The sequence below is a fragment of the Euprymna scolopes genome, chromosome 14 (assembly GCF_053919585.1).
Source record: "Euprymna scolopes isolate OS-2025 chromosome 14, ASM5391958v1, whole genome shotgun sequence".
In the NCBI taxonomy this organism is placed as follows: domain Eukaryota; kingdom Metazoa; phylum Mollusca; class Cephalopoda; order Sepiida; family Sepiolidae; genus Euprymna; species Euprymna scolopes.
In genome coordinates this window covers 32655733-32669882 of record NC_136495.1, presented here as the reverse complement: position 1 = coordinate 32669882, position 14150 = coordinate 32655733, and the positions used below count along the sequence as shown (strand labels likewise).

The window sequence follows — 14150 nt, the reverse complement described above, 5'->3', positions numbered from 1 at the left end:
AGTATCGTATTAACATAATTTCACTTGTTACTTCAAAATAAAAACAACAGAGTTAAAAAGATACACTCTTTTCTTCGGCGCAGGCGTACTATTGTAAAAGGCTTCCGGTTGTCAAGTACCTTTAAATGAATTTTTACAAATAGACGGGTTGGCCAATTAATTAAAGGTTAAAGAAATTTGATTGAAAAATGAGAAGAGTTGTTTGTTATCACATTATTACACGGGGGGAAAGTGTAATAGCGATAAGATAATTATTATATATAAATAAATAAAAAAGAAGATATGATTGAAGACAAAGAAAAAGGGACGATACTATATTCTGAAGTTATCTGTGGTAGGGGTGTGCACGTATCACTTGTAATTAGTCTGCTGAAAATGCAACACGTTTTTATTTTCACCGATATATATATATATATATATATATATATATATATATATATATATATATATATGATGATGATTGCAGCGTCTTATCAGACGAGTGCCACCCCCTCCGACACTTAAAGTCCACGAGCCCAAAAATGACTTCCATCGCCGCAGGACCATTTTAATAGACAAATGCCTGAGTGAGTATCTATACACAGATGATGTAACAGAGTCTTAGCTTTATACGACAGCTAAGTCTCTCTCTCGGTTCAAAATGTTGAGATCCAGCAACAAGCAAGAGCAAGATAGCCAGCAACAAGTTAAACTGCAGACCAGCTTAATGCGGGTACTGCTCTCCCACTTTATAGTTTTTTAAATCAGAGATTTGCTTCTCCTAGAAAGATTGGCTTCACCACGGCTTACAGGTGCCTCCACCTCAACACACATACATATACACAAACACACATGGTGCTAGTTGGCTGTTGACCCCGAAAAAGGGTTCATTCGCCCTTAGGAAGGCCTTGTTTTTAATACTTCAGGGAGACTAGCCACCCTCCTCACCAAACAAGTCTGGTGGGCGAACCAGTTTAGTCGCCGGTGACCCGACCATGAGGCAGGTAGTACTGGGTTACATGGTATCAGTAGCATATGACATGACCTGACATATATATATATATATATATATATATATATATATATATATATATATATATACACACACACACACACACACACACACAGGGTGGCCCACTAAAAAGTAGCCCGACCTCTCTAATCTTTTTCTTAACGATCAACTGACACAAGACAAAATGCAATTCTTTTTCCAACAAGATGGCGCTACATGCCACACATCTCGCAGATCATTGGCACGAGTTCATGACATGTATATGGAAGAGAGAACAATAAGCAAACGGTTATGGCCACCACGTCCCCCGGACTTGTCATCATGTATTTTTTTCTTTGGGGGATTTTAACACAAAAAGTTCATGCAAATAATCCTCACAATCTAGACCAACTCAAGAAGAGTATTACCAACGCTATCAGGAGAATCACCAGAGAAGATCTACAGGCAGCATCTCGAACTTTGTTAAACGTGCCCAGAAATGCATAGATGGGAGGACTTCCAGCACCTTTTATGACACTACAGGTAATTTAAACAATAAAAGAATATACCTCCTCTCTACCACATTTTTATGGGCTACTTTTAAGTGGGCCACCCTGTATAATACAGATCTGATGACCGTTTCTGTAGACTATCTCAGGTGGTCCTGCAACTACGACGTGACTTTGGAAATCAAGGCTGCATCAAGTGGGAAATATTTTCCTTTCAAAAACAACCTCATAGTCGGGAAGTGTGAAAGTCAAAAAGTAAAAGGGCGAGAGAATAGGCGAGATAAGAGGATGTCATAGCCACACGTCTATGTTTCTGATCTGGCGACATGCGGTTGTGGACCAGAACGTTGTCTTGTAGAAGGTGGATATCTTAGTTTCTTTATCCAGTAGTATCGCTTCTTTGTCTCCAAAATGAAGCATGCTAGGCTCCCGTAATTTCTGTAGCCTTTGCCAGGAAATCTGCTATGATTACTCTATCCTGACCCCAGGAGACTGCGAACAGGACATTGCCAGCGGAGGGTTGCACCATTGTTTCTTTGGGGGTGGTGAATCCAAGTGTTTCCACTACACTTGATAGGCTTTCATCTCTGGATTATAGTGATAGACCCAGGTTTCATCCTGTGTGATCAGTCTTTCGAAAAAAAGTCGACTCATTGTCTTGGCACATCTTTAACTTCATCCTTGAGCCCTCATCACGTCCTCGCTTCTGGAAAGGTGTCAGTAACCTGGGAATCCATCTAACAGACATCTTATGCATATTCAAATGGTCATGAATAATAGTTTACACAGATCCTATACTAATTTTGCTTTCTTGGACCATTTGGCAAAGAGTAACACGACGGTCTTCCAAAATGTTAGACTCAACTTGACTGACAGATGCCTCATCAATGGCAGAAAGAGGTGACCAGATCTTGGAGCTGTTTTTTTACATAATGATATCTGAATTGCGATACCAGCATTTTTCCAGGTCATATGATGGGGCATAGTAACCATACGTTTCTTTTATTTCGTCAAAAGTTCCCTATAGTGTGCGTTCTTTCAAATACAAACACCGGATCACTGCACGACACTCAACAACAGGCTGCATTTCACACCTGGCTCAGTTCAAACACCTGTAAATCAGAAACCACATTTCAGAACTGTAATTTGCCACATAACCCATAGAATTATAAATCATTGCACATGAAAACTTTCAAACAACTGGAAATGGATTAGAGGCATTACGTATTGAACGCCTCTTGTATAATTAATGTTGAAAGTAAATCAACAACAGACAACGTTAGTAAAATAAAATCTAAAGAAGTTTATATCTTATGTATATGTCACGAAAATAATTTTGACTCTATCGATCGCTTTAATCTAATCAAACCCGAAAGAGAAGAATTAGGAAAACAATCCTTTATAGAATAAATCTATATGTCTATAAAAGTGAGAGTGTATGTGTGTGAGGGCACTTCTCAACCTATATATTCAACGACCTTTTGATCTACAGACTTGAAATTTGGTATAGAGCGCATTCATACGTGTGGAAAATTTTTAATTGGTTTTCATCCGGAAAAAAAGAGGGTTGCTAAAGGGTTAAAATTGGAAAATTTAGGGGTTATCGTGTTTTATGTTTGTCAAGTATTTTGCGAGATTTGAAAACATTTTTTAAAGAATCTGGCAAGATGGTCTAATGGTTATCGTATTTCACTCACTATCTTTAGGTTTTGGTTTCGGTCTCCGCTCGATTTTTTTTTTTTTTTTACTTACAAGAAGTGAACTATATATTATTTTAATTGGAATTCATTATTGAGATGAGTATTATTTATATTAATTTATTTATTGCGGACTATTAACCTCATCTTTATTAGTTGTTGTTTCATGACGTTTCGGCCAATTATTCCTCTGGCCTTCGTCAGGTGGTAACCGCGACGTTGGTGCAGTTGATAGAGACGTTGAATCTCTACGGTTCCAGGTGAGAATTGTCTGAAGATAGTGGTTTCAATCCTACCCAAAGCCGGCCAGAGGCTTACTTGGTCAAAACGTGGTGAGACGACAACAACTACGGATGGCAGTGATTGCTGAGAATGCAGTTAGGAGATTCAAAGTTCATATCCGTCGTGGTTACCACCTGACGAAGGCCAGAGGAATAATTGGCCGAAACGTCGTGAAACAACAACTAATAAAGATGAGAATAATAGTCCGCAATAAATTAATTAATATAAGAAGTGAACTATTAAGAAAAAACATACTCGCATGCACATGTCTCAGTTTCCTTCTGCTTTTTACTTCATTTCTTAAAATGAGTTTAACGTTACGTTTAATACAGGGCGACGCCGGGTACATATTCTAGTACGTAAATAAAAAAGACCTAAAAATAAGCCAGTAGCTTAATACTACTGAAGCAATCATTTGGTTAATAATATCAAACAGAAAAATAAATGTAACTTCTTACAATGTGATATCATGAGTTGCTATCCATATCTGAAGAACTCTTCAACACCTGAACGTTGCTGAGTCATATACCAATATACTCAAGTGAAAAACACTTTAATCAATAATAATGACCAATGGATAAAAAACAAAATTAACGAACCTCTTTGATCTACCCATGAATGCTCTGGACTGCATAAATATCAGATATCGCGGCGTTATTTATTTTATATACACACACAAATATATTTCATAATACAGATATCGGTCTATATAGAGATGATGGATTACCTATAATGAGGTCAAGAGTGAAAACATCAAGAAAATTATTTATATTAAAATGAAAAGAAATTTCGCCTCATACATACTGACTACATAAAATAACTTACTTTCGAGATGTCACTTTAAACAAATAAAACTACAAACAAAATTTCAAGGAAAGATTTACGTAAACCCAATCACAAACTTAAAGCAGATTCCTAATTTTATCGAATGTAAGTTTAGCAAAGAAAATGTATTTAAGAAGTCAAGCAACATTAACAACACACCGCTAAAAATAGTGTGTATCACAATATCGAAATTATATATAAGCAACATGACACAAATAATTATAATAAAATAAAAATAGAAGAAAAATTATAATCGGATATACACCGCTCTATAATTAGATGCAAAAATTTAATTTTGGCAAGAAATTCCTAAATTTCATCAAAAAACACTTCTTGTAACAAATGCCTTGCACAAAATATTCAACAAAAATAACCTAACACTCTTTGTTTGTTTTTTGCCGAGAACATATAAGGATGCTAATTACAGTACACTATAACAAAATATTAAATGAGAGTAGAGAAAAATGTTTTACAATGAAATATCACTGAGAAGGAACAAAATAGCACATGGCCAAACTACCAGAGTCTCCTTTTCAGCAGAGTTTCTTCTAAGCCAAGGATGTTACATCTAGCACGTATGGTCGAGTTAGGAATTCGATCAGGGAGGCGAACGCGCAGGATACGGTGGGAGTAGTAGTTATCGAAGACTTCAAGTTTATGAAGATCCTCTTTGCGGAGTGGCCAGGTCTCACATCCATACAGAAGAATTGTTCTGACCATGGCCACATAGATCCGCAACTTTGTGGAATGTCTTATCATCTAGCGAGACCAGAGTTGTTTTTGAAGACGGACAAATGCTGCTCTAACTAGGTTGATACGGCTAATGATTTCAAAAGGCGAAATCATCAACCGTAAGGAATCTTTAACATGAACAATTAAAACATGCGCATTTGTGAAACAGTTGACAAACAGATAAAAATCTGATCACGCCCCTACGTACCAAATTTTTCAATGTTGACCCTTTAGTGGCCCTTTTATCCAGATAAAAACCGATTAAAAAGTCCCCCCCGTCTGAATACCTTATATACCAAAGTTTAAGTTTGTAGATCAAAGATTCCTTGAGTAGATAGGTTGAGAAGTGTCCTCACACTTACTTTTGTAGATATATAGATTATATCATATTTATCTTTTGAAATGAATATATATATATATATATATATATATATATATATATATATATATATATATAGCTTAATGTAAAAGGAAAAGAGAAAGTTCAATTCCACAAAAGGAGACTTATCCGGATAATGCCAACAACACACTAGTAAACTCTGGATATAAAGACACAATTAAGTACGATACGAATAATGCTAAAAAAAACTATCCAGCCCCTTAAGCATCGTGATCCACAACATGATGCAAATCTAAGCAAAATAATAAGGCAAGATCGAATAATAAGTATCATATGCCAAATACTCCTAACAATGAAAAGCTCATACAAGTTGAACAGACACCCCCAAAATAACGGATCAGAAGAAAGTCCAATATTTGGTTCAACCCCCTCCATATAATAATAACGTCCAAACTAATATCCCAAAAGAATTCTTTAAATTAGAAGATTCTTTCAAGCATCCTCACATATACAGCACGATCCTAAATAAAAACTATTAACTTATCCTTCTTAACTATGTCTAATGTAGCACAAACTATTATAAGCACTAATAATAAGAAAATAGAATCAGCGCAGAAAATAATTAATGGCAACCTTAGTCTAGCCCAACCAAACTGCAATTGTAACGACCCAACTAGCTGCCCACTGGAGAATGACTGTGTACACTCAGACGTCATATATTCATGCACAGTAACAGAACTCCCGCCTAATACGACAACTAATAACCTGACAGCCCAAACCTTTAGTACCAGTTACACCAGAGAGGATCTGCATAACCCAATAAGCAATAGTACACAACCTGAACAACTGACCACACAGCAGATAGGTATAAGCTCCACAAAACCTGAACATAGAAACTCAGGCCACCCCCAGATAAATGAAGAACCTCGAGATACACAGCGCAAAAGCCCTATAATACATACCTACATAGGATTATCTTCCTTCCCGATAAAGGCCAGAATTGCAAACCATTTACAATCATTCTCAAAGGAGAACCCTAAAACAAAAAGTACCCTATCTAACCTAGTTAGAAATCTAAAACAAAACAAAATAGACTTTACAATGGAAAATACTAAGAAAATCCAACTCCTACAGCCCAGGATCTAAATACTGCATCCTATGTAACACAGAGGCGACTGAGATTATAACGGCGCCAAAAAAATTAAACATCCTCAATTCAAAACAAGAGATAATTTGCAGTTGCAGGCACAAGAGAAAGTTCAGGTATGTAAATGCAGTTACCCCCACTGAAAATGCACCACTGGACAGGAACTAGCTTATTGTGCTTCCTCGCCATCCATAAAATGCAACAATATCCATCACTAACCATTTCCCCTAGTATAGGGCAATTGGACAACACCCCAAACCAATTTTTTTTTTTAACCACCCATAAGCACTCGCGATCTGAAAAAATCGCCATAAAAATCGTCAACTTTTTAATATAAAATATTAGCACACCCTCTGAACACCCAACCATTACATAACTTTAAATAAATTACCGACCTAGAATCACCTGCATCTTGGCAAGGCCTAATTAACAATATATCTACTTTAAGCATAAGCCCATAAACAACTTTGCCAAACAAACCCTATCCCCGTAAACATGTACACTTAATACCACCTGTTAAATAGCAACCAAACCACCAATTAGCACACGATGCAACGAGAATATAACCTAAACAATATAAAACCTAGACCCAATGAAAAAATAGCTTAGAAACCCCTTCCCAGGGCTAAAGACTTAAAATCTAAATTTAGAACCATCTAACCACCACCCCTGAACCCCACTGGCGAGCTCGACCCCCAAATAAGAAATTATTTAAAAATCAGTGCATTTGGTCTCCACTATTAGATTTACACTAAGCCCTCCGTCCCAGTAGTATTTACATTAAAACATTTAAATGTACCGAAAATATAACCTAAGAAAAGCTCTCCCGATTCAACCCAACCCACCCCCGTCACCCATACAGACATACCCTTCTCCTACCCCCTCCGACTACCAGCCAAGCACGTTCCCAACCGCTTACAAGCAAACACGTGTATTTTCCAATTTCCTTCTAGATGCCACTTCCTACTGATAATATAACTTAGATTTAAACACAGTTGAACCAGTCCAGTTTTGGGTAATTTCCATCACAAGAGTCTCCGTTGAAAAAATAGTTTTTTGCTATCCAAATTAGAAGGAAGAAAGAATTCACCAGACCAACACATCTATGCAAGACCACCCTAACGAAATATTTGGAGAAATATGGAACTTTAATGGACAGCTAAAAACTATGCTTCTTGTATCTCTTGGAGATTAGAACTACTACATTAAGTAGTTACGCCGATTCGATGGACCTGTCCCTCGTGTTCATAAACGAGAAAGTATGTATTCAATTTTCTAGGCCTGGCTTGTTCATAAAAACATAAATTTGATGGCCTTTATAATCGAACTTCAAGAAATTTAAAGTTTTAAGGTGGACTCTTGAAAATACTGTTCCCAGTGAAGCAATCCTTTAATTTAATTTAAACCTAAGTGCCTTTTGTTCACCGAACTCTTACGCTTTCCCGGCTTATTCTACATCTATTTTTTTTTTATCTGTCTTTTTTTTATCTGTGTTTTTTTATGTGTTTTTTTATCTGTCTTTGTATATAATATATATATATATATATATATATATATATATATATATATATAGTGGTTAAGGTCTGGTGTGGACGTGTGTTAAAAGCACACAGATGTCTTAGCATTTTTCTGTGCTTCTCCCAAACAAATCAACCCCACGTGCACGTCGTGACCACTGCCACGCAGACGGGGCTCTGATGAACGGCGAGTGTCCTGCGCCATATAACTGGACCTCTACTACCTTGTGGGCCAAGGTTATTTAACCAAAGGCTAAGTGTGAGGTAACCCTGACAGAAACCTCCAGAGGAGTTTAGGACCTGTAAGCTGCGGCATATATGACCCACCGGCGTGTGGAATATGATCTGGTGCCCAGCAACCTAAATTCCAGTCATGGATCAAATGGCATGGTGGGTGGAGAGGGCTCTGTAAACCGTAGTGAAGGCAACCTCCCTAGAAGAAGGAAAACTCTGATATAAAACCTGCGATGACTGCTGCATCCAATGATGTTGACTTGCTCTTCTTTTTGGATCAATGTGGCAGTTGTTTAGAGAGTGGGATTGTCTCGGTGCAAAGTCTTTCCCCACTATAACAATCCTCATGCACAGGCATTGCTCGATATAAATTAGATACACCTTTTACCATCTCGTGTATCTTTATAGCAAAAAGTCTGGCTGTAGCCTAAAACGGCAAAACATTCAATGAAGTTGGAAAATATGATTATAAACGTAAATGGCAATAAGGGAACCGGTCGTCATCATGCTACTGTGAGGAAATATATGACAATGACCATCGGCTGTTGGAATGTGCAGACGCTGCTTGACTTGCCATCAGCAATAACGCGTCCAGAGTGTAGATCCGCTCTTGTATCTAAGGAACTTCAACATTATGGCATGGACATAGTTGCTCTGTCTGAGACCAGGCTGGCTGATGAGGGACAGTTTTCTGAGTTGGCTGGGGCCTACTCCATTTTCTGGAGTGGTAGAGTGGATGGATGTAAGAGGGAATCAGGCGTGGCTTCTGGTATAAAGGCATCAATTCTTTCTAGCCTAGAAGAACTTCCTTGTAGTGTAAGTGACCGGATCATGGTAAATGGTCGTTATACAACTTTTTTGAGTGTCTATGCACCCACTATGGATGCAACAGAAGATGAAAAGGTTGCTTTATACCTTGTTTTGTGCAGTGTAGTTAGACGCATTCCCTCTGCTGATAAGATCTTCATTCTTGGAGATTTTAATGCTAGGGTGGGAAGAGATTTTGAAACCTGAGATGTACTGGGTAAAAACGGAGTGGGCAAGTGTAATAGCAATGGTCTGATGTTGTTGCAGTTTTGTTTAGAGATGGGTTTTAAAATCGGTAACACAGAACCAGGTAACCAGCAGAAGGACAAATACAAGACGACCTGAATGCATCCTGGTTCCAAAAAATGGCACTTGATAGACTGTGTTAGTCAGAAAACGTGAGATGAGGGATATCTGCAGTGTTCGTGTTAGGTGGGGTGCAGAGTGCTGGACCGACCATCGGTTGGTCTGTGCAAAGATTAAGTGTGTTGTGAAGCCCAAGATGAGGGGAGCTAGTGTGGCTATTCCAAAGCGACTTAATGTTGCCCGTTTAAGGGACAATATTGTGAGGGAGAAAACGAGATGGAAGAGATTGATTGTGAAAATACTTGGCCTGCTTTTAGGGAGTCTATCCATGAGGTATGTGAGAAAGTATTAGGTTATTGTGAGCATAAGCATCAGGATTGGTTCAATGAGAATGATACTGAAATTCAGGCCCTGCTTGATTCAAAAGCCAGGGCATTGCACGCTTATCTCGAGGGTGGTTTGATGGATGGTGAGCAAGATCGATTGAAGGACAAGTTTAAGGCAATCAAGCATGAGGTGCAGAGGAGGTTGTGAAACACGCAGGATGAATGGTGGAGGCAGAAAACTGAGGAAATACAGCTCACCTCGGATTCGAACAATACCAAGGTCTTATACAGCCTACTGCGCGTGGTTTACAGACCATCCAGATCACCTACCACTCCTCTGCGCTCAAAAGATGGTGGGGATCTTCTTCGAGACCCTACCGACATTCTTTATAGATGGAGGGAGCATTTCGATGACCTCCTGAACAGACCTTCTTACATTGATCAGGAGTTTGTTAGGTCGATTCCTAGCAATCCGGTCAAGAATATCTTGGCAGAGGTTCCTTCTCTCCAGGAAGTTAAACAATAAACATAAGCTGAACAATGGAAAGTCTCCTGCCCCGAATCGTTTGCATGCGGAGATCTTTAAATGTTCTGGACCCAAGATGATGCAACGCTTAGCAGAACTGTTGCAGACTGCTTGGCGGGATGAGTATATTCCGCAGGATTGGCGGGGGATGCATTGATGGTAGTGCTATACAAGGGGAAGAGTAGCAGAGATGAATGTGGAAACTATAGGGGCATCTCTTTGCTGTCAGTAGTTGGTAAGGTGATTTATCTGTAATTTTGTCTTTATCTTTATCTTTATTTTTATCTTCAATTTTACTTCTATTTTATTTTCATCTTTATTATTACTACTATTATTATAATTATAATCGTCATTACTATTATCTTTCGTACTATTATAATTACCCTACTGTTATTTGGTATATTTTTACCACTCTCATAAGTAGTAATGGTTTCCTTACTCCTTCACTTTGACATCTATATGTATACTTAAACTTTTACATCAAGTTAAACGCACTCATAGTCATTACCATCCTAATCTCCAACCGCCCCCTTATAATCATACTCCTTATATCATAACAGAAGAAACTTATAAATATATTGCCGCATATTACCATTCAGTTTTACAACCTTGCATACCCCCACCCAAATTATAAGCGATTTTATAGCCGCCATTTGCCGTTTAGGTGGCACTAATCAATATTACCCAATCCATAGAAAATAGACACCCCACAAACCGTTAAAATAAATTACCATGCAGCCATAATACACCAACCATAATACATATACCCCTTAATCTCAATACTATGTTAAAGACCATATATATTCTTATATATCATACTATATATAACAAGCTTCTCCTTATTTATTTAGAATTCAATAAAGCTTCCCCCAACATTCTATAATTCCTCTTAATCTTTTTCGTCCCTAATGAACCTTACGCTAGATGCCGCATCTTCCCCATGCTACCTAGCATCTTCTCTACTCTTCTGATGAGAAGCATTAGGCTGGCATAAAGAGTCCCTTCTATCTCCCAAATTTTGCCTGTATTCCATTATTCAATAAATGATCCATTCTATATCTACCAATATATAGTTTTGTGTCTTCATTTCATACTCTTGTTGTCCTATTATATATGTATATATATAGTAAGTTATGAAAATATATATGGCAATTAAGGTACAAAGAATATTTCGCGGTTGTGAGAATTCGTCAGGCTTATGCCGAAATTCTCACGAGAATGAAACACGGAATATTCTGTGTAGCACAATGGTGGTTAAAGAAATTTTGTGGCGGCGACGAGAGTCTTGAAGATGATGAGTGTAGTGGTCGGCTATCGGATGTTGACAACAATCAGTTAAGAACCTTATTCGAAGTCAATCCATCCACAACTGTTTGAGGATTCTTCTGAATTAGACGTAAAGAATACAACAATTTCCAACCACTTGTGAGGGATCGGAAAGACAAAAAAACTTGATAAATGGGTGCCTCACGAATTAAACAACAAGCAAAAGAAATGCGATTATGAAGTTATCTTTCCTTCTTTTACTTAACAAGAACCACTTGTTTCTTGACCGGTTTGTGGTTGCAATGAAATGAGGGTTCTTTACGATGCTCAGCTCAGTGATTAGACGAAGCTCTACAATATTTCTCGAAGCCAGAGTTCCGCCAAAAAAAGGTTATGCTGTTTGTTTAGTGGTCTGCGACCAGTCTCATTCGTTGCAGTTTTTCGAATGAAGGCGAAACTATTACAGCAGAGAAGTATTTTCACCAAATGGATGAAAAACATCAAAAACTTCAACAACACCCAGCATTAGTCAACAGAGAAGACCCAATTCTCGTTCACGACAATGCCCGACTGCACATTGCTAAACCGACCCTGCAGAAGTTTAACGATTTGGGCTACGAAATTCTGCCTTGGAGAATATGGCGATATTCTCCAGACCTCTCACCCACCGACTACCACTTTTTCAAGCATCTTGACAACTTTCTGTGTGAGAAACGCTTCAGAAACCTAAACGATATCAAAAACGCCTTCAGCTACTTCATCGCCACCAGAACGCAAAATATTTACATTGTTGGCATAAATACACTTGTTTTGGCAAACGTGTGTTGATTCTCATGGTGCTTATTTCGATCAATAATTTTTGTTTGTTCGTTCATCAGAATTTAAAAGTTAAAAACCGCAAGAACTTTCTTGTCAATCTGATAGTAATTTATTCTTAATTAAATTATCCATCAGATTTTTCTATAAATTTGATTTAAAAAGAAATATTTCACCACTAGTAACTTCATATTTAAATTATTTCTTTCAATTTAAATCGTTTTATTCTAGGTACGAGCAAAAATTGGCGGACAAAAATGGGGGACCTAGTTTTGAAAGCCGATTTATCATAATTTGTTTTGTAGGTTTCCGGCTACTTTTTGATTGTATTTGAAAGATAAAGGACTAAACTTAATTTCCAAAAGGAAAGAAATATTTGTACACGTGAAAAAAAAAGTTATGAAAATGTTTTCACGGCGAGCTACCCAATTCAGCTAAAGTTTGAAGTTAAATAAATTAATTATAAAAATCCTTTAAAAGATAAATATTAGTTTTCTGGGTCTATTTCAAAGATAATTAATAAAGTCAAGTCCTAAGATATTGAATTAAAATTTAAAAAAAAAACACCTTGTTTGTACATAAATTAATTAGCCCAAAAACCGAGTGATTCTGGTGTTCACAAAACGCAACAAACTAAAATTTTGTAAACACGAAAATTACGAAGGCCCAAAATTTCAGACAGTCGAAAGACTGTGAAAATAACGTCATGTAATTAAAAGGGAGGAAGTTCTTTTTTTCTTTTTTTCCCCAGTCGCGCATCCGTACATTTCTTTTCTGAACGTTTGTATTAATTTTTTTAATTTTTTGATTTAATTATTTTTCTGTGTTCCTGTTTTTAAATTATCATTTTTTAATTATTGTTCAATATTATACAAGTTAGAAAAGCATTTCATCCAACACGTGAAAATTGTTAAACAAGATGTTTTTACTATAGGCTATAAAAATAAAGGTACAATATTCAATTTGAAATTTATTTATCTTCAAAGTGCACTTTTATAAATTTTACAAAGTAAGGTATAAAAATTTAATACCTTTGTAAACCTGCTAAATGCGGCTAATTATTATTATTATTTTTATTATTATTATTATTATTATTATTATTATTTTATATACTGGTGCTTGCACGCGTACTCTCTGCTATTTACATTTTTAGGGGGGTGCTTAATTATTTTTAACATTTTTTTTCTTATGGCTCGCACGGGTACTAGCTATTAATACAAGTTTTGTTTTTATTTTGGAATGCAAATAGGTCACCAACCAAAATACATTGTTTTTGCCTAATTCACCATATTTTTTTTTTTTAACTTTTGGGTATGTATTGTGAAAAATGATTTTGATCGCTTAAAACAATTATCACTATTATTGAATATTTTTGTTTTTATTTCTACACGAAAATACGTCACAAAACATAATACATTGTTTTCGCCTGATTTCCCCCAATTTTAGTTCATTTTAGGTATATATCTTAACAACTGTTTATGAACAATATTTATTTCAAAATTATAAAACAAAAAAAAATGTTTCTGTTTATGTTGTATAACACTTAAAATTTAAAAAGGTTTACATTGTTTCAAATTATGAAGTATTTTATTTATATTGTTTATAATAGAAACATAATTCTGTATATATTGTTTCAAATAAAGAAGAATTGTTTATTATTTAAAGAAACCATTCTGTTTATAATGTTCCTCTTTTTCTGCTTACTTACAACTGTCACTTTCTGAAATACCGTTTAGATGTTTACATGGTAACGTACAGGTGACTACAGGAATTTACTTTGCTACTTTCACTCCAGTCTTGACAACAAAAATATCATACCCTGAACAATACCCTGAACCATACCCTGCCCG

At 36.5% G+C, this 14150-nt stretch overlaps 1 protein-coding gene across 1 annotated transcript in view; it reads right to left on the bottom strand.

Annotated features, from left to right (window-relative positions):
- The window catches only part of LOC145292712 (uncharacterized), a 47592-nt gene extending 47481 nt beyond the window's left edge, over positions 1-111 (bottom strand). Inside the window, exon 1 of the mRNA XM_080138749.1 lies at positions 1-111. This exon is cut by the window's left edge and continues 30 nt beyond it. Coding sequence (XP_079994875.1) covers positions 1-16 — 16 coding nt within the window. The 5' untranslated portion in view covers positions 17-111.
- Between the last annotated feature and the right edge of the window lie 14039 nt (positions 112-14150).